This window comes from Rhamphochromis sp. 'chilingali' (genome assembly GCF_963969265.1).
Source record: "Rhamphochromis sp. 'chilingali' genome assembly, chromosome: 7".
Taxonomy (NCBI): domain Eukaryota; kingdom Metazoa; phylum Chordata; class Actinopteri; order Cichliformes; family Cichlidae; genus Rhamphochromis; species Rhamphochromis sp. 'chilingali'.
The window spans coordinates 33,046,127-33,065,554 of NC_137934.1; the positions used below are offsets into that span (position 1 = coordinate 33,046,127).

Here is a 19,428-nt window from a genome sequence, read left to right on the forward strand (position 1 = left end):
TGATAGAACAAACTTTTTAATAAAGAAGTTTCTATTTAAGAACATGAGATAATTATTTTTTGTTATTGCATTTGGGTATTGAAAATTATGTATTTTATTGGTACTGGTGCCAACTATTAAAATGCTCGTATCCTGACATGATTGAAAAGCACTGTAGAGCAGCTGTACTTTGTTGCTACAAGTAATTCCTTTGAGTTTATGGTTTGCCTTGTTTACATTAAAATATTGATTTGAGACATTTAGATTTTACTGTAGAACACTGGCCAAATAAGAAACAAATGTAATTAGCAAATTTCCAATTAAAACATGCACGCACAGCAGAATTATATAAGAACTACAAGTTCAAGCAAGAGTTTTGAATTTTTGTCACAAAGTAAATTAGCTTTTATTTTCATTGCACAATTTAAAAACAAAACAGACACCTTTACATCTGTACCAACAACAGTACCCAGGTGCAATGCTCTTTGAGAATTTAGGAGTAAGTTAATGCCAAACAGTCTGCTTGGAAATTAGATTTGAGGTGAGACTGGGAGACTGTGCAGTTTTGATTTCTTCATGGTTGGTCAATAAAAAACTGGATAAATTGTAGTATTGATTGCACAATGTTTTATTATTAAAATGTATTCATCTGCATCTGGTAGATTTTGAAAAGCCACCTATTTGTCTTAGGAGTGTGATAATCTACTGAGAGTACCTAGTGTTTAGGTAGGATTCAAGTTCTACTCTTCCATAAACAAGCACATCCTTTCATATAAGTTAATATGTGTCATTGCGGTAAATCGGGCATGGTTTTATTTGGGCTAGCATGAAAGCATCAAAGGGGGTGTTATTTTAGAGGCTTCCTCCTGGCTCAGAGCTAGGATACAGGCCAAGGACACGTGGTGTCAGCTATGGATTATGACTTTTTCATGGTGGGCAGGGGTGGGAGATGGAACAGAAACTCACAGATAACAAGTTCAGTTCCCACAGCACCAAGTTTGTGCCCATCAGAAACTGCAAATGTTTCACAAGTGTCCTTGAGTCACACCAAATAAGAACACCATCTTAGTGCCTAAGATTGATTTAGATCAAAATAAGAAAAAAAAAACTACTGAGAAACCACACATGACTGGGATTATCGGAAATGTGGAACAGATTTTTGATAAAAGCCTCATATGAATTAACAAGCTATATCACTGCAAAACACTTGTTACGTAAAAAAAAAGAGAAACAAAATCTTTACACTCTTTAAACCCATGCACGTACAGTATCTTACTCTGTGATTAGTAAACATGAAACATTGTCAAAATGATCATATTTTAGTTCATATGGATAAAGAAGTAAAACGGAAATAGTCCAACATATCTACACACATTTGTTTGCCATAAAATTATTATAGAAAACCCCAACGATCAGACAACCGCCAATAAAGTAGCACTTGGCGACAGTGGGAAGGAAAAGCTCCCTTTAAAAAGGAAGAAACTTCCAGCAGAACCAGGCTCAGGTAGGGGCAGCTATCTGCCATGACCAGGTGGGGGTGAGGCGAGGGAGACAGGACAAAAGAGAGCCAGAGATTAATAATAGCTAGTGATTAAATGCAGAGTTGTGTATAAACACGTACTGAGTGAAAACAGGTGAGTGAAGAAGAAACACTAAGTGCATCATGGGAAGCCCCCGAGGTCTGTTGCTGTGTAACTGAGAAGGGAGTTCAGGGTCACCTAATCCTAAAAGTAGAGAGGGTATCTGTCTCCCAAATCAAAACTGGGAGCTTGTTCCTCAGGAGTGAAGTCCGAAGGCTGAAGGCTATGCCTTCGTTGGGGTGATATGGTACTATGATGTTTTTAAGATAACATGGGGTCTGATTATTTAAGACCCTGTATGTGAGGAGAAGGAAAGCATCAAAGGGGTGTTTTTTAGAGGCTTTTCCCTCTGCTTGCTATTGTTGACCTGCCTGGTTTTGCAAATTTATGTAAGAAAAACTAACTATGCATATGTGAGCTTATGTATCAGAACCTGCTTCTTTTTATGTGCATTTGAGTGCTAGCAATGATCTCTGATGGCACAACCATATTTACAAAGGATGGGCACTACAGTTTTCCTCCTAAAACCTTCATTTTGTCACTTAGACTTAATGATACTGCAGTCACGTCCTGTTTATATAGCTGACTGCTTTTGATTGGAGAGCTATAAATTTTCTCAGCAACCCAATTACATGTCCCTATAAAATCTTTATTATCTATGCTATTTATTATCTTTTAATGGTGAAGCTCGTGTTAGTAAATCTCTAGTTTCAAACTAGCAGTAGCCACTAGGAATTTTACTGAGAAATACCTGCTGCTGCAGTTACTGTATGTTCATGACCAAAGTCTGTGGCTTGACCACAGAGAGACCAATCAAGCCGGTGACACAGCTTTTGTTGCAACAAATAATGGAGCAGTGCCCCTGGTGCTAGACAGAGCCATCTCCACTTGCAGAATTAACTTCAGCTTTTGTCTCTGCTAATAAGACGGTAAAAGAACTCAACATCCTGCAATCTATTTCTATCCTCTCTGTTCTAATTGCTATCTCCACCATGTTAGTGTCTATTGGGAAATAGATGGTGACACAACGCTTGTCAGGGCAGTGGCTTTACAAGGAGGAATAGATGTGTCTGCCAGATAAATGTACTGTTTGGTTAGCACTGGTGCACAGTTGTTCATGTCAACAGAAGGTTGGAACAAGAAGACAAAAGCAGAACTGTGGTAGAGGGGAAAGGATACGAGCCATTACAACAAGGGAAAAAAGTCACCCAAAGTCAGCGGGTCTCAAAGATGCAGTAAGTCACAGATAACTAAGCAGAGACGCATGGCAGTATTTCAGGCCAAGATCTGTAAATGTGTCTGTGTCTGGTTTTTAAAACTGATTTGAGTGGGAGAGTCAAATATGAGACAGAGCTTGAGGTGTATTTCTGACAACCTGGGAGATAATATGCAGCTATATATAAAACTGACCGGGCACCAGAGCAAATAAACAGTCTTGGAAGTAAAAAAAAAAAAGAAAAAGAAAGAAAAAAAGAAAAAAGAAACACCTGAAAGATACAGAGGCCAGGTCACTGAAATCTTTTATGAAAGCCTTTAATACAGGTATAGCAAAACCACTTTTAGTGTCCAAATGCAGCAAAGAAAAGAGCTTAAAATCATAAAAACCAATGTGATTTTTTTAAATATGTAACAAAGCTGATCTTTGAGTTATACAGAATCCTAAGGGGGTCTTAATTCATCTCGAAAATGAGAAGATAGGATCCTTATTCCCAGAAAAAGAACCTGTGATTATTATTTTATAAGTGAATACTCCCTGTGAAAGGACAGTGCTTAGAACTTACGATGCTTGGTTGCCTTTATTCTGCTTCAAGATGCATCAAACACTTTTAAAACATATTTAAGTCTCTTGATTTACTTTTTCTGCATGAAGGGCTTATGCTGGGCTTAACCTGGGCTCATGATCATTTCCATACCATTGAATATATTCGAGAATTTAGAGCTGGGCATTTTCTCTAGTGGATGAGGATGAATTTGAGCTAAAAGACCTTTATTAATGACCAACATTAGCTAAGTTGGGTGAAATAAATGGTAACATCAACCCAAAAGTGCTGAATGTATAAAAGTAAATATTTCGTAAGACGATTTTTCATGTGCAACCTGGTTTCATTGCTGCCGTGCGGTTTAAGTTTTGATCAAGTTTAAGCACGTGAAGCTTTTAGCTTAAAATGTAATTTGTGTTCATTTCAAACTGTCGTATTTCCCATTAATAGCATGACCCTCAGTTACTGAGCTTGGCAGTGATGGTACTGACACTTCCATATTGCAGATGTTGAGAAGTGAGCATTAACAATGAGCAGTGTATATCAGAAATTAACCTTCTTGACAACTCCATTAGGAGTCTTCATCCACGGATACTTGCCATCTGAACCGTGTGTGACCATGGCCATGCATATCCATTAATAATATACAGGATGTTATTAAATATATGATATTTCATGTGAGTGAACACAGTTAAAGAAGACTTATGGGTCCCAGATAGTTTATTATCAGCAGTAAATTGGGGTTAGTCACAGCATAAAAATGTGATTTTTAATGAGCTGTCATGGATTAGTTACTCTGGCTATTTTCAGTAAATTGACTGAAGGATGTAGAAGCAATGTAGACAGAATGCTAAGATTAGAGGCTCTTTAGCTGCATTTTGTCAAGGAATGAGGCAATATTTATATATATTTATCCATATAATAAGATTTATGGGGAGGCTGACTACCTCAGATTAGAAGGAACTGAATGGAGGAGCTGTGGAATTTAATTAGATAGGGTGTTTAACAGTAAGCAGTAAGTGGGCACCTGGGGTGGCAAAGGTGACACATAAACATATCACACTTAAATCAATATCTGATTCTACATTTAATTCCCCCCCTCTGCTAATGTTGCACCCCTCCTTGAACTCTAAATGAGCACTTCCAGAAAATGATTACTGGGGACTGATGGAGTGTTCCAAGCCTGTTTCAGCATAATTAAAGTGACTCTAATGTGCAATTATCAGTATGGACCACTGAAAAACAGAAACTGTTTAGAAGTTAAATACTGCCATTAACATTTGCCTATAAATGTTAAATGCGGCCATTAACATTTGGCTTTAAGATGAAATGGAGTTATCTTAATGTTTTCTTGGCAGTCCTAATGAGACTGAGTTTAAATTATAATTACAGCTGACCACACTGTACAAAGAAGAGCAGCAAGAGAGAGGAACTGCTGGATTTGAGAGGAGGGAGGGGCTAAAGAACTCTATTGTCATTCCCCTTATATGGAGGCAGATTTCAGCTCAGTATCTGTAATATGAACACCTGAGTGCACCCATTTAACATCAGCTTGATCACCCCTGTGGGAAATTTCCCCTGTGCTTTTCTTTAGTCCTGTAACAGCATTGACACAAAGATGAGACTGTTAACTAACTCAAGAAGAATCGCAGGTTTCCAGGCATACATCATGTATTTTCAAATTTTTCAAATGCTTTGTCACGGAGCAAACTCCCACTAGGATAGATGAAAATTCAGTGTGTGTGTGTGTGTGTGTGTGTGTGTGTGTGTGTGTGTGTGTGTGTGTGTGTGTGTGTGTGTGTGTGTGTGTGTGTGTGTGTGTGTGTGTGTGTGTGTGTGAGTGAGAGTGAGAACTGGCTGACTTTGCCAATAGCAGTAAAATAGCTTTTTTCAAATCTAAAGCCCTGTTCTGGACTTCACTTTGCTTTTTTTCCACACAAGACCCTCAGTTCCAGTTCTAGGCCTGATGAGGTGGAAAAAGTCAAGCCTAAAGGCAGTAACAGCAAGGCACTGATCAGCTTGTACAAAGAGTCCTGGCATCTATTAACCTTTATGTACCTCAAGAACCAAACTGCCACTGTACAGAAGATTTGAGCGTGACTGACCTCATTATTCTGGATTTGAAAGGTGTACCTTGTACCCCGTTCTGCCTTGGATTCACTTTCCGTCAGGTGCTATCAGCGGTGTGAAAATATTTCTTCATTAAATAACAGGTTGAATCTGGACAGATGGCACCACACTGCTCCTCATTTATGAACAGAAATTTCAAAAATGTTATCCCCAACTCTGTGCCTCTGTATTGCTTTAGGCGTCTGAACTCACATGGGTCAATATAAGTTTTGTTTTTACTTAGGCTCTGATAAGCTTCTGCACCACTTGCACTAGTCTCACTCCTCCAGTAAAGTAGTTCAACTTAGTCCTACAAAAGTGTCTTTCTTGCATAACTGATGGCAAAAAAAACCAAACTTGCTCAACATATTGAGGACTGTTGCTCCTTGGCCTTTAAATTAAAGCCTTCTGCTTGAGGGCCTCTGCTGAATTCTGTGTCAAAGCCTCTCTCTGGCCTCTCCCAAGACCCTTTTTTTATAGCTTCATCAGAAGGAGCAACTCTCAGTGCCAGGGCCATTTCCCAGCCTAATGAATTGGCCACGTTCAATGTTCAGCCAAATAATGCATACAGTGAGGCACAGTACTGGGAGTGGAGGCAGTACTGTGATCCTTGAGTGGGATTAACAGGGCACCATGTGTGAGCAGCCTATCCAGCACCAGTCCCCATATGGGCTGAGCAGCCACGATGCAACTCAAGAGGTGGGAATGAGAGCCAAAGGAGCCCAAGGAAGCACGTGGGAGTTCTGTCACCTTCATCTAATCCGGCTGCTTGGCTTCTAGTAGACTTCTAACTACTTTGTGATGGACAGGACACTTCACTGTGCTTTGCTCTTCACTTTTTATTGCCCCTGTTCACCAACAAGAGGGAACTAGTGGAAACTGACAATCACTGTTGTAGAATCCTGAGTAAATGACAGGACGCTGTTTCTGTTGTTCCTTTAAACAACAAATGAGGGTGGGATCAAGAACTTCCTGGAATCTGCTTGTAAAAACCAAAACTATTTACATTTGGCTTGTATAGGTCTGGGCCACTTTCAGACGGATCTTTACAATCCTGTTATGACCATTTCACCACAGATCTCAAATGTGTGCAATGAGCAGTGGGTTTCTCTGTCAGACTGGTCAGACTTCCATGTTCAAGATCGTAGTTTGGGGCTCAACTTAGCAGTTTCAGGATGTATGCATGTATTTTTTTGAAATTTACAACATTGTGCATTGTGAATTCTATTTTAAAGTTAAAAAAGGGAGAATACTCAGCAGGAGAGACCCAAAAAAGCTGAAGGGTTGCTGTTTTGACACACATGAAGGAGATTCAGAGACACATCATAGAGACGCCATCAGAACAGGACTTCCTGTTATTAATCTAAAAATAGCCTCACCGAGCGTTGTCCAGATATGCCTAACAGTTGACTTTGAAGGGTTTTAGTTTTCATGAGTTATTCCCACCACTTTGTAATCATACCTCAAACCGAGTTCTACTTCTGCCACTAAAAGTACACGGGACCTGAGATGGTACCTTGTGGTATTTCGCACTAGGATGTTGCCTTTGGATCCCTTAACGTTATTTGTTGATCACCTTGTGAATCCTGCGGATGTCTGATCAGACTAGGATGTGGGGAGTCTGGAGGCTGGATCAATTCATTAGGTTCATTATGTCCCACAAGTCATTCCTGAGGAGTTTCTGCAATGTGCCAGGTGTGCAACAATGCGCCAGGTAAATGTTGGTTTCTAAATAACATGCACATAAATGGCAGGAGCCCAGGTTTTCCAGCACAATGTAGCATTTCATTGTCCCATAAATGTATTGTACGTGTACAATGACAATAAAGGCCTATTCTGTTTTATTCTATAATAATGCTTTGATAAGTGTTATTCACATTACTTGTCAGTGGTTTTAATGTGGCAGATGAATTATGTATTTTGCAGATATTTTCTACCTCCCAAGACATATTCTGAACCTGCCCTGAATGAAATTACAAACTGAGCAGACACAGTACATGTTACACTAGGCAGTTGGAAGTGGTCCAATAAGTGCCTGGCTTTAGTGTTTCAGTGGAAAAACGAAAACAATAATTCCTCTGTCTCAGTCTAATATCGATCATGTGTGTACATCGTTTACAAACAACCTTATTTAAAAAACAACATTCTGGTGGCTCATCTTCCATTTTTCTCCAGCTTGATCAAATTATTCTTACAGTCTGAGTAAAAGATGAAGAAGTCTCCCGCTCCCACTGACGATGTTGTCCACTGGTTCTATTGCGAGCAGGTGGCCCGGTAGAGACTTTTGATGTACCGGTACTAGTGTAATATAATTTCAGTGTGTTGTACAGTACAAATTGTTAGCAGTAACTGTTCTTTATCTATCTATCTATCTATCTATCTATCTATCTATCTATCTATCTATCTATCTATCTATCTATCTATCTATCTATCTCACATGTTAGAGTCATTTATAAAACAAATGATAAATTGATAAATGTCATCTTCTTCTCTTTGTTTCGATATCCCTACAGCCAACGCGAATGTATTTCTCACACTCTGTGAATCCAGCTTAGGCTTGCCTTTGATGTTTTGTGCTCAGTGCCCTGTAGGGAGGCAAAGACTCTCCTGCACCACTGACACCCACAGAACTGAGCACATCTCAGTAAAAAGACAGAGAGTCGGTCAAGGAGTACTGTTTTTGTTGTTGTTGTTGTTTTTTAATTCTCAGTCTGTTCCTACCATTTCATTGGCCTGAAGGTGCTTCTTGACGGTTGATGTCAACAACTGACCAAATGTATGAAGCGTAAAGCTGCACAAGGTAAAAACTTTTTTATGGATAGCCTGCACCTCAAACCCCTCACTGTTAATACTTTCAAACACAAATGTGAAAAATGGAAAAGGTCATTGCTGTAAGGGAAAAGGGTAGAGAAGAATGATAACCATGCAGGTTGAGCTAACACAAATCTTATATTTAGCCCTTTTCGACAGAATAGTTGCAGGAAATATGAAACCGTTCCTGTTTTTTTTACCAACAACATTTAAAGAACTGATGATCAAACAGATTAGATCAATGACCTTTGTTATATTTTTAGTTTGTTTTTTTAAGAACTCGAGGTAAGCAGTGGAAACAAAAGCACAGAGTAAACTTACTGTTCTTTGACTTTTCGATTTTGTGTATCCACCATGTTTGAGTTGGATGTACAGGACGAATGTAAAGGAGATATTTAACTGAATGGGGGTTTGGGGGGGTCAGTACATAATGAAACTTGTTTTTTTTAATAAAAAGAACTATCTCAGTCTTAACCCAATATTATTATTTATACACTTTCTTCTAAGAAAGTTTGCGAAAGTTGCTTTGTGGCCTCTCATAGGTGCTTTGGGGTCAGCCATCAACGTTCAGTCTCAATTGTCACAGCACTGACCAGTGGCCCAGTGTTTTGTGTTGCTAAATTTATATTCCTTAATGATTGTTATTCATGTTGTTTTCTGCTCACGTTATATTTGTGGTTCCAGCTTTTAGTTTCAGCCACTGTGTCTTCCATGTGTTCCAAGTTTCGTGTCCAGTCAGTCGCGTCTCAGTGTCAAGTCTGTGTCTCTGTGCACGCTTCACGTTTCACTTTGACAGTCTTATGTCCTATGTTAGTGTGTTCAGTTTTGCTTTGCCTTTGTCTTGGTATGTCTGATTAGTCCCTGCTGTGTTTCCACCTTTCCGTTTGTTGTCACGTTCTCTACGTTACCTGTGTGTCATGTGTAGTTCCATTTTCTTCAGTCATGTCAAGTCTTGTCCAGTGACTAATGACCAGTCAGGAGTTTCCTAGTTCTAGTTTGAGTTTGTTTTGTTTCATTAGTATTCATGTATCTTGTTTTTAGTTTGCATTTTCAAGCAATAATGCTGCCGCCTTTAGTTAAGCTTTCTGTCTCCGAAACTGGCGTTTGGGTCCTGACCTAGCCTGCCACATAGCTCACCATGACATCAATAGCATTTTGATCTTTATAAAGTTTTATTACTGACATTATTATTAACAAAAGATAAAAAATAAAGGAACTAAATCCACTGATTGATCCTTTACAAGTGAATACTTCATGACAATAGTTTTTGTAAGGGGGGGGGGGGGGGGGGGGGGGGTTAAAAACATGAAAAACGTGTGCGGTTTGGAAGGTAAATCCAGTGTGTCACACAATCTGGGTCAGATAAGATTCAAGAAGCATACAAAGTCCCAGCATGATGTCACAAGCTACACTGCAGACAGACATATGTTGACATTGTTTCCACATACAGCAAAAAAAAAAATGCAATAGTAACAGGAAATGCATGTCTCATCCGACTGTCAACTTATTTGGTTACCAACCGAGTGTAGACAGCCAGATGACATCTGCTCCACATACACAAGCTAGTATTACCAGATGGCAATTTAATTTTGGAACATTTTTTTTAAACCAAGAGCAAGAACTCAATCCAATCAAGACCAAGAAAAGACAGTCGGCCAGTCGCGACAGTAATTCAAACGTCATAATGTTTGCTGGAGTACTGAAATCTGGTTTCTGTGTATGCAGATGCCTTCCACATGCACAAAACATGATGAGAACCATCTGACAGAAGGGGATACAGTTCTTTGTTTATTCTTGTTAGCCAACACAAAAAAGATCAACCAGCAAAAACAGCATCTTACAAGAACTGGGCGAAAGGTGTGTGAAGCACAGTATAGCAAAATACATATGAAGCCCACAGTGTGTGTACCTATTATCTTTCTGCGACATCCACAGTTGTGGGCTGTACGATGACTACACCATGAGGATAATTGAATTTTACTGCGAGTGCTCTGTAAGGTCAGCCAAATGGATTTCTTCACAAGGTAGCAAATAAAACAAAAACAAAATAATTGCCTTTACAATAAGAGAGCACTCCCAATGAGTTCAGTTTTATGTTTGAACCTTTACTGCTGTGTGGGATTAAGTTTGAGTAATGAATTCTGGGTAATAAAGTCACAGTTTCACTTGGGCTTGCAGTGGTGCACGGCTAACCAGCTTGGATTGTCTCTGTTAGCATTTTTGACAATTACCAGGGTACTAACAGCAGATGGTGAAACGTCTAAGTTTAACAATAACAATGAATAACTACTCACCTTCTCTCCTGTTGACCTTAGCAAAGACTGGCCCATGACTACTGGACAGCTGGGAGGAGCTTCTGAAGGATGATGGTAGAAGACTGGACATCAGTGGGTTGTCACAAACATCTGTTATCCAGCCACAGCAGAAAAGACAGAGATCAGTGTTTACACTCACGGTCTGTTTCACTGGACATTCATAAGGACTTTCTGTGAGGAGTTTGCATGTTCTCCCTTTGCCTATGTTAGTGTTGTCTAGGTGCTCTGGTTTCCTCTTGCAGTCCAAAGACATTTAGGCTAAATGTTCATCCTGAATCCACCGTGGGTTTGGAAGTGGGAAAGATTCTGCACTTAAAGTCTGTATGTATCTCACTTTCCCAGGAACTGGCTTTGGTAAGGTGTCACATCCCCTCAACAAAATGATCAGATCTATCATAACTGTCAAGGGGGGAGGGGGGACCCCATCCACTCTTCCAAAACAGTTAGCCTAAAGGAAAGTACAGATTAAGAGTTTAGAGCTGTGTAAGTGAGGCACATAATGTAGGATGCTTTGTATGGTCAGTAAGACTAGAAAAAGTGATCTATACTAGCCCATTTCAATCAGTCTCATAGGCTAATATCTCAGTGTGTTTTGCTCATATGATAGTGTCATTCCACCTGAAAGGTTAAACTTGGATTGCCCGATACCCAAAATATATGTAATCCTAGGTTGGGGGATAGATATGGGGCCTTAAAATGCTCTTTCAGGCAATAAGACAGCTTGGTTTCATGGAGAGACGTTTACATGCCTCATACACTCTAATGTTTATGGAAATCAAGGACAAGCAATACATCAACGTTCAAATTTTATATGAATTAGTGACTTATGTACCTGCAGTTGAGTCATTGATACAATGCAAAAACTATATCATAAAGTGAAGTGCTTATTATGATGTTATGAATGGCTTTGATGATCAGAGGATCTACACTATGACAAGAGTTTGTCCACGGGCCTTTATTAGAAAATGTAAATTCTGCAGTAGTAATATAAAGTGTATATAAAATACTGACAAATGTTTGAGTATATTCATTCAGTCTTTAATATAATCAGTGTTATGCTTATTAAAGAAACACTGGACAAATTTTACCAGACCATTAATACAGGGTTTAAAGTAATAAAGGGGAAAAATCTGATTGTGATACATTGATCACAATTACACAATGTGTACACAATTACTACAACTTGCAGCAGTGAAGTGTGCATATGAACTATACAATTTCATTGGTTTTCTGCTTTAATACTGACGCTGCTAGGATGAATCTTAAATATTGAATCAATGAACACAGAAAATAAATCATTTCTCTGTTACCGAACAAGGTCAAATGCTGGCGTACTGAACCTTAGTGATGTAAATTTATTAAAAAAATTCAGCACTAATGCCAACAGGTATTCAGTAGAAATACTAGATATAACCATATCAGAAAAAAGTCTTGTTATTGCAACATATGTAACACATACTTTTATTTGTAATTGATCGTATACATTTACGACGAACAGCATCATAAATGCTGTTTCTCATCATCAGTTATAAGCGGTATCCATGACATTTTGTCTGATGTACGTACACTACAAGTGCGTCTAGCGAGTTCTAGCAACAAATCAGCCACAAAATGCTTGGGCTTCTAAACTGATAACCTTTAAGACCCAAAGGATTCACTGCCAAAGGCAAGATGCCAAAAGAAACCAGAGATCCTCTTTCCATGATTCAGTGGTCCAGGACAAATTTTAAAATATGTCAGAAATATAAACAATACCAGTGAAGTGATTTTAATGTTGTGGCTCCCTGTGTTTAAATTGCTGTAGCGTATATCTGCCAATGCTACTTCACAGCTGTTGTTTTTTTGAAGTGCAAGAACACATTAGTGAACAGGATTACCCTTCGGTGGAGGACCCAGACTCGATATTTCTGTCTGTCAGAATATGTCATGCTGAAGAACCCTTTAGTGAAGAACTGCTGTTCTCCTCATGACTGAAGTACTTATAAGACAGAGGCTGTGACTAATATGTCATTTATTCACAGGGAAGCCGTTTCCCCAGAACACCTGACTATTAGATCATTACAAATGTTCACTCATTTCTATGACTATTGTGTAATCTAACATTTTTTAATGGATTTCCACCACCAAGAAGAGTCGGCCTAAATTATTCACAATCCCTTCAGAGATGCCTGGTCCTGTCTCCCAACCATGACAACAAGGCTTCCTCTGAGATTACTTTGTCAACATTATTGTACTTCATTTCAAGCACAGAGGGATTTTCATTACCTGAGACTATAAACCAGAGACTGTTGACAGTTTTGAATAGCCTGTCATATCCACCTAAGCCTTTTCCATCTAAAACCGCTCTTCCCTGCAAGTACTTGAGAGTTTGTGCATTTCTATTCAAGCTCAGGTGAATTTATTGTCGGAAATCTATTCTTTACTTTGGGCAGCCCTGTGCAAGAAATTGGATAATCACAACTGTCATTTCTTTCAGTAGTCCATGTTTTAAAACAACAGCAATACTTAAAAAAAATACTACACCACCAAACAGTTGCACAAAGTAATAAAGTAATATTAGTCAACTACAGAAAACAGGAAAACATCCAGGCATTTTCTTTGAAGCCGTGATGCACTGATGCAGATCCCATATGGACAGCAGTGACTTGTAAGCCCTTCATAACATAGGAAACAGTAAACATGTTTCTCACCTACAGAAAAATGAAGATTCAAGAACAGATAATTAAGCTGTGCAGTATAAAATGACAGTGGGAATGACAAGGTGTTCAGGAAATGTATAATCTCACTATAAGATTATAAGCTGTGCAGTATAAAATGCCAGGATGTTTTCCTTAGTTTACTAATATTACATAACCTTGTTCATCTGTCCTCCTTAACAAGTGAGCCAAATCTCAACAAACCTTTGCACAACATTGTCACACCTAAAGCAAATATTAACATCTATGTTTTAAAAAAAGATTTATTATAAATCCCAACTTGTTTGATTTTCATATTTATACCCCCCTGCAAGTAAGCCACATTCTCCAACTGCCTTTTTCTCCCACATATCCGTAAATAACTTAACAGATACCAGAATTTGTGTCTGCAATACTGAATAAAGAATGTGAAAAAGCTGTTGTTTCCCACCTTATGGATGTGGATTTTGCTAGTTATGCTAAAGAGCTTTTTCTAACTTCTCATTTTGAACAGCAATTACGTAGTGTAGCTAAGTTACATGTAGCTAGCTAGCTTTAGCTTGTTAACAGACTAAAGTTTTAGCCTAGGTATAGCTAGCAAAATAATCAATGAATATCTTAGTCAGTCAGGTTAGCAAAGCAGACTAATTTAATGACCCATTATATTACAAACTTATTTCTTATGCAGGTCGTTATTTTAACAAAATAAAGTAATATAAAGGTACAAAGAAAGGCATGCAACTACTGTCATGGCTATGTTTAATTCCTTGCTGGAGGGGAGAGGGAGGGGAAACAGGGATACAAAGGAGGGCGGGAACAACTAATCTATAGTGCCTTTTTCACTGTGCAATATTTTTGTGTTAATATCCAACAGTGCAATAGACTCACAATAGTTGAAATGTGCAATTCCCTTGTATATTCTTATTTCTATTTATCCCTATTGTATACTCTGTATTTATATATGTATCTTTATTTATATATGTGTATATGTGTATATATGGTATATTTCTGCTCACATTCTGCAACTTCTGTCGGTGCTGTGCTACTGAAAGCTGAATTTCCCAGAGAAACCCACCCGAGGGATAAATAAAGTTTCATCTAATCTAATCTAATCTAATCTAGCAAATGGATAAAACTGTGCTGTTCATGTGGCAGCATGAACTCTTGGACAACAAACGTCAATAATCCCATCATAAACAGTAGAGACTGGTAGTTTGGAAGAATAGATGTGCAGTAAATCACAAGTCTGTCAGTCAGAAGACTGCAGTTTGTGTCCTGTTTGGAATCTTAGCATTTTGAGTTAGTTTTCACTTGCTAAATAATCTACAGTTTTTACTCCCTAGAGTTAAACTATGCTGCACAACATTAACCCTGCTGCTTAAAATGATGCTTACTCAGTGCATTTAAATGCAGCACCCAGGTAGGGTTGCCAACCGTCCCTTAAAATACGGAATCGTCCCGTATTTAGAAACAAAAGTACACGTCCCGTATTGAGCTAATAAGGGACGCACTTTGTCCCGTAATACAGTGAGAATCAAAAGTAGTCTATAAATGTTAATGGAATTAACGCTTTGTTTGAAAACATAATTCCCAGCCCCTCTCCTGCTTTGTGACCAATGAGCTGACAGCACACTTATGACAATTTGAGTATGACAATTCAGATTACCGCTCATCTCATTGGTCGAGGAAAGGTCGCTTACGGAGAAAATACCGGAAGACAACAGATGACCACAACAAGAAGCATGGCCAACAGGGAAACAAACGCCGTCACTGCGGTGCAAGTCTCGGACGACAGTACACCTAAAGCTGGGCAGACACTGTGCGATTTTTTCAGTCGCGTTATTCAGCTCCTGCTCAAACTGCACGATTGACTCGCAGGGGTTAGACGTTGGTAGGTCACGATGCAGGTCTCACACTATACCGCCCGATGCTCTGATGCGACCTGAGAGCTCACACTGTGCGTCCATAAAATGAAGGTTATAACAGAAAATCTGTCGCTCGCTCTCTGTCTCTCACTCACACAGACACACCACCACCATCAACTTTGCTAAATTGCTAATGAAAAACATGATCAGGCAGCTGTGATTTAGCAGCGATGTAGATCCAACTATTTTCACGGTTGTTGTGGTCGTGATAATTTTGTGAGGCCACATCGAAAAGGCTCGGATGAGCTTTTCAAAGTTCTACAAGTTGTGCCTCCATCGCTTGTGTCCAGATCACACGCTGCACAGCCGTGCTGCTCCGTCTTTTTCACGGCGTTTACGTGTTTGCGCGCGAGCAGTGTGAGCGGCTCACGAGCGATTGATGATCGGGAGCTGGTCGTGAGGTGTTAATCACTTCTCGTTACCCAACGTATACTACACGATGAAGGCCAAAATCGGTCCGATCACTCAAAAATCGGCTCAAAATGGGCCTAAAACCGCACAGTGTAAGCCCAGCATTAGAGCAGCAATGTTTGTTCCCCTCAGAGAAAGGGAAGAATGGGAAAAGGAAAACACCTGGCTGGAAAAAGTTAATATGGGCATGTGCAGTGAATATCAGCGCTATGTGGCCAGAAGTGTGATAATATAATTTATTTTGTGTAATAAACGACTGCAAGGATAGATGATTACAACAAATAGATGACTAATACATAAAAGTAATACATAGATGAATAATGATGATGAGTTAAGATGCGTAATCATGGGAACAAGCGGGTTTTCAAACGGGAGCAGCAGATTAGCATTAGAAAAGCTGAAATAATACCTCAGCTGAAGCCAATTGTACTAAATGCACTAAATGTGCACTGTTACAAGAATATTTTTCTTTCTATTGTTTTCTATTATTTTAAGTTAAGCAGGACAGAGTGCTTTTAAAGAAAGATTTACTTATATTCTCAAAAGTTAAGCATGACAGGCTTCTGTTTAAGAAAGAGACCTGTTTTATGTGTTAATGTTGTCATTTTGAGCTAAAAATAAATGGCTAAATGATCATTTGTTTCACATGTGTTCATATCACAAAGAATACACATCTACTTAAATCAAATTCAAGTCAAAGGGTTAAAAAAAATAATTTCACACACAAAAAAAGAGCTAGAAAATTCACCACACTGGGAAGGGTGAAGACAACTGGGTCGCCCGGCCCTGGCCACGAGGTGTCCCTTATTTATTTTTCAGGGAGTTGGCAACCCTACACCCAGGGGTCCTCTGCAAGCATCCATATGTGACGAGTTGGCAGTGAGACTTGGCCTAATAACCTCGTGTCATCATCCACTGTGGCAAAAGGCACACATGTGACACTCCAGAGGCTTCAAGGAAACAGTACAGTTGTCTCGTGTGTGCCTGCTTCAGCAGATACTTGCTCGAGCCAACCTACAGTGGGTGAGCATGGACTCAAGCCCGAGCGACTGGATTCTGATTCTATTTCACTAAATGTGCACAGTCATCATCAATAACTGGGGATTTCAGCTGTTTTTTAAGCAGTGAATCTTTGCAGATTTTCATTTCAGTTCATTTATGGAAACAACATATAACCCATGCAACCTAACACATTTCATATCATTCTGATGCTGCTTCACCTGCGTCTAGCTTAGTCTAAAGCAGACAGAGATACTAAACAAGATATAGATGATGACCGAAAGGGCATGAGTGCTGTAAAACATCATCAGATTTCTGAATAAGCAAGTCTGATTTTCTTCAGAGTTGCTGTGACATTTGAAAGGTGGCTGTGAGGGGGAAAAAAGTACTGATTAACACAGGCAAACATGATATAACATGATATAGCAATCATATATAAGATGCTTTGAAATCCCAGCCACTAACTAACTTTATTAGACTAAAAAACAGCTTCAAGTTTTGCTTAGAACTTTTACTGAGGACTAAACTGACAGAAGGACTAACTGGATTTGATTGTGGAACAATAATGCAAACACTGATAGAGCCTGTACTACCGGAAACCTAATATAACACTATTACAAGTAAACTAAAGCTATGCTTGAAATAAGTCTATTATTTTGAGTCCCTGAATTCTGAGCGTTAATTATTTAAGTGTATGTTTTTGTCACTTAGTAAATTTCCACAAAGAAGTGGAATAAGGCTGTTTCAAGAACACTGTTTCTCTCAGCAAACCCACAAATCAAACACATAACACCTACAGACCCTGCTCCTTTGCCATGAAGCTCCCAGTGCATAGTTTATGTGCTAATGTTAATACCAGAGAGCTGAGTGTTGGCAACTTTTACTCACTGTGTGTCTCAACAATTGGCATCTTTATATGCAGTACTTTTGCCAGATTTACTAATCTAAGTATGAGCGCAACCCCTGAATAGCGCTAATAGGTGTGATTAATTGCACCACTTTCTAAACACAAGCACAATCAGTCCATTTCAATATGAAGTGCAAAAACTAAGACGTGCTTTTTTCTGCACTAAATATTGGTGCAATTAGTAGTAGACTGAGTGTCAAAAACATTAGCAAATCATTTTGCACACTTTAATTAAATATTCTTTTTCTTCTATTTTGTGCCGGATTACCTTGTGAATAATAAGGAAGTCTGGCATTTATAGACTATATCAGAGATAACACAGTGGTTGGAGTGGATGGTAAGTATGTAAAACATACAACTATAATATCAGAGACCAGTGTTTGCATCCAGAGTACAGCTCCCTATCTAGTTAGTTTTAGGCATCCAAAGCACTTCAGTTCAAGATATTGAATACTGAGTGGTATCTAACATTTTAATAAATGACAGATAAGAAAGATCAAGTTAAATACTTTCTGTCGTGGTCCTGGGTCTGACCCAGAGCTTTTGAGTTCTTGAACATGTTCACTATTTGTTTGTTTTATTTTTTGTATCTTTGTATTTTCCTTAGTATTTAGCTCTAGTGCTTAGTTGCTGTTGTTATGTGTATTGGAATTCATTATACTTCTAGGTTTAATGTCTTTATATTTATTAGTGTCTCTTATTTCTTCGTTGCAGGTTTTGATTATTTAATATTTGCTTGTATTGTGACATGGACACAGAAAAAGCATCACATTTACAATCACATTCTTTCCTCACAGCCTGTTTAGAATCACCAGTTAACCTAACATGGATGTTCTTGAGACAGTGTGAAGGCCAGAGTACCTGGAGAAAGGCCACACAGATATGGGGAGAAGATGCAAACTCCACACAGAGAGGCCCAAAAGCTTGTTTGCCAACCAACCTACTACCGAGCCCACTCATTTTTGTACATCATACTTAGTTGTAATTTTATGTATTCAGTTCATTTGGAAATTTAATTCAGTGAACTTTAGTTGGTTCAGTTAAATATGTGTCTCTGCACAGTTAATCACTACATGCGATATGAGAGGTCAGCATGTCGCCATTCCTAAAGATGGCCCCAAATAATCCACAAAATCATGAACTTGCCCAGACAAACCAAAGCATACCTCTTTAAGTCCTCTCTGTGTTCTTTGGCACAGTCGAGGTAACTGCTAAGCTCCAGCTACTAAACTGATACCAGAACAACTTATGCTGTCATTGAACGGAACTGAGCTACAATTGATCTTTTCCTAAACCCTTTTGGAGCAAGCTCACTTCTCCTGTTGTGTCTTCCTATCTCTCTTTTCCCTGCAGAAGTTGTGAAATAAGACTATTCTGTTGAGTCATCCATAATCATTACTATTTCGTGGCCATGAAAGTCAAAGGAAAAGTTTGCGTGGTAATGCAGTTTGGCTGAGAACGATATGAATCCTGTGTCTTCTTTGGCTGCAGACCACAGCCTGACAGTCTGACAGCTCAAGTGAGATGCTGTGCTGCAGGGCTGACTGCTAACAATGAGAGAAACGTTAGTTCCTCCACACCAGCCCTTCATCTGTCTATTAGCAACACACCAGGCCAGTAATTCTGCTGACTCATGATCGAAGCCCTCCAAAGTTACAAAATCACATTAAGCTATAAAACACTCATAAATTCACCTTCCCATGCAACATAATTAACCGCTCTTTTTTGACACGGCATGAAAACATCACTGCTGTTTGGCATTGCTGTGTTAACTGCATTGATGTGAGGATTCATGGGAGGCAGACCCAATCAGTAAATTATATCATCAAAAGGAACTGTGCTGCAACAAGGCCACAATTAAAACATGTATCTGTAAGCTTTAACCCTTACCACATTACAGCACATGCTGAAACTAGTAATTTAAAAAAAAATGAATGAACACATTGGTAGTAAGCAG

General features: G+C 38.9%; 1 protein-coding gene across 1 annotated transcript in view; it reads right to left on the bottom strand.

Moving 5' to 3' along the window:
- LOC308400130 (contactin-associated protein-like 4) overlaps positions 1-19,428 on the bottom strand; it is a gene marked incomplete at its 5' end in the record, with an annotated part of 110,366 nt that overhangs the window by 77,992 nt on the left and 12,946 nt on the right. Inside the window, one exon of the mRNA XM_080887629.1 lies at positions 10,534-10,644. Within this exon, the coding sequence (XP_080743755.1) occupies positions 10,534-10,644 (111 nt within the window). The remainder of the gene's footprint in view (positions 1-10,533; positions 10,645-19,428) is intronic.